At 38.5% G+C, this 963-nt stretch overlaps 2 protein-coding genes across 2 annotated transcripts in view; both read left to right on the top strand.

Moving 5' to 3' along the window:
• The first annotated feature begins 38 nt into the window (after positions 1-38).
• LOC111624385 lies at positions 39-677 on the top strand. The gene has a single exon (XM_023367217.1). It carries the CDS (start codon positions 39-41, stop codon positions 675-677), a length of 639 nt encoding a protein of 212 aa, XP_023222985.1.
• Positions 678-779: 102 nt separating this feature from the next.
• Positions 780-963, top strand: part of LOC111624377 — an 8398-nt gene continuing 8214 nt past the window's right edge. Inside the window, exon 1 of the mRNA XM_023367199.1 lies at positions 780-820. Within this exon, the coding sequence (XP_023222967.1) occupies positions 785-820 (36 nt within the window). The 5' untranslated portion in view covers positions 780-784. The remainder of the gene's footprint in view (positions 821-963) is intronic.

Raw genomic sequence — 963 nt, 5'->3', positions numbered from 1 at the left:
TGGAGGATGAGGTAGCGACCGTCTTAGATTATGAAAGCATGTATCCTTCAGTAATGATTGAGTCTTGTGTGGATGCGTTATTGGATTTCTTGTACATAAAGAACTCCCAGTTGCTTCTTTACACGCAAGAGCTAGAAGAACTGGCTAACCTGGTGTGCTGTGAGTCGTGCTTCATCTTTTGTGGTCAGATCTACAGACAAAAAAGAGGGGTTCCGATGGGGAGTCCCCTCTCAGGAATCCTTTGCGAATTAGTTGTCAGAAGACTAGAAAGAAGGGTTCTTCATGGGTTCAAAGATGATATCGTATATTTCAGCAGGTATGTGGATGACATTCTGATCTTATGGAAGAATAATAGGAGGGTGCATGAATTTATGAGTAGAATTAATGATAACAATGATGGGCTTAGATTGAGATTAGAACAAAAGAGTTCCATGAATGTGCACTTCTTGGACATTAATATCCGGTTTATGAAAGGGCATTTGTCCACAAGTGTTTATATTAAACCTACACACACACCATTATATATACCATCCCAGTCTATGGATCCGTATCAGTATAAGATGGCAGCCTTCCGAGCATTAATAAGGAGAGCTTATTTATATTGTGACCAAATTGCTGACAGAGAGAAGGAGATTGATAGAGTATTGCAGGTGGCCTGGGTTACAGAAAAAGTGTAATTGTTGGAATGCTTAAGAAGTATGAAAGGGGCATAGTAAAAAGAACTTTAAGAAATGTTCCTACTAGGCTCACAAAATTTACTTATAATAGTAGTATGAATAGTGTTATGAAGGAAATTGCTAGACGAAAGGAATCAAGAATGGTATTAAGAAGAGCCCCTAATTTGTATAAGATCTTGAGAAACGATAAGGATAATATCAGAGCGGAGGAGAGAGCAGGGGTGTATAAGATTCCTTATGAAAACTTACAACTGGACGTTAAAAAAGATTATATCGGCGTCACCAC

The sequence above is a fragment of the Centruroides sculpturatus genome, unplaced genomic scaffold (genome assembly GCF_000671375.1).
Source record: "Centruroides sculpturatus isolate CEXI.00-Female unplaced genomic scaffold, Cexi_2.0 scaffold264, whole genome shotgun sequence".
In the NCBI taxonomy this organism is placed as follows: Eukaryota; Metazoa; Arthropoda; class Arachnida; order Scorpiones; family Buthidae; genus Centruroides; species Centruroides sculpturatus.
Note: the sequence above shows the minus strand (reverse complement) of the source record. Positions and strands in the feature narration are given on the sequence as shown.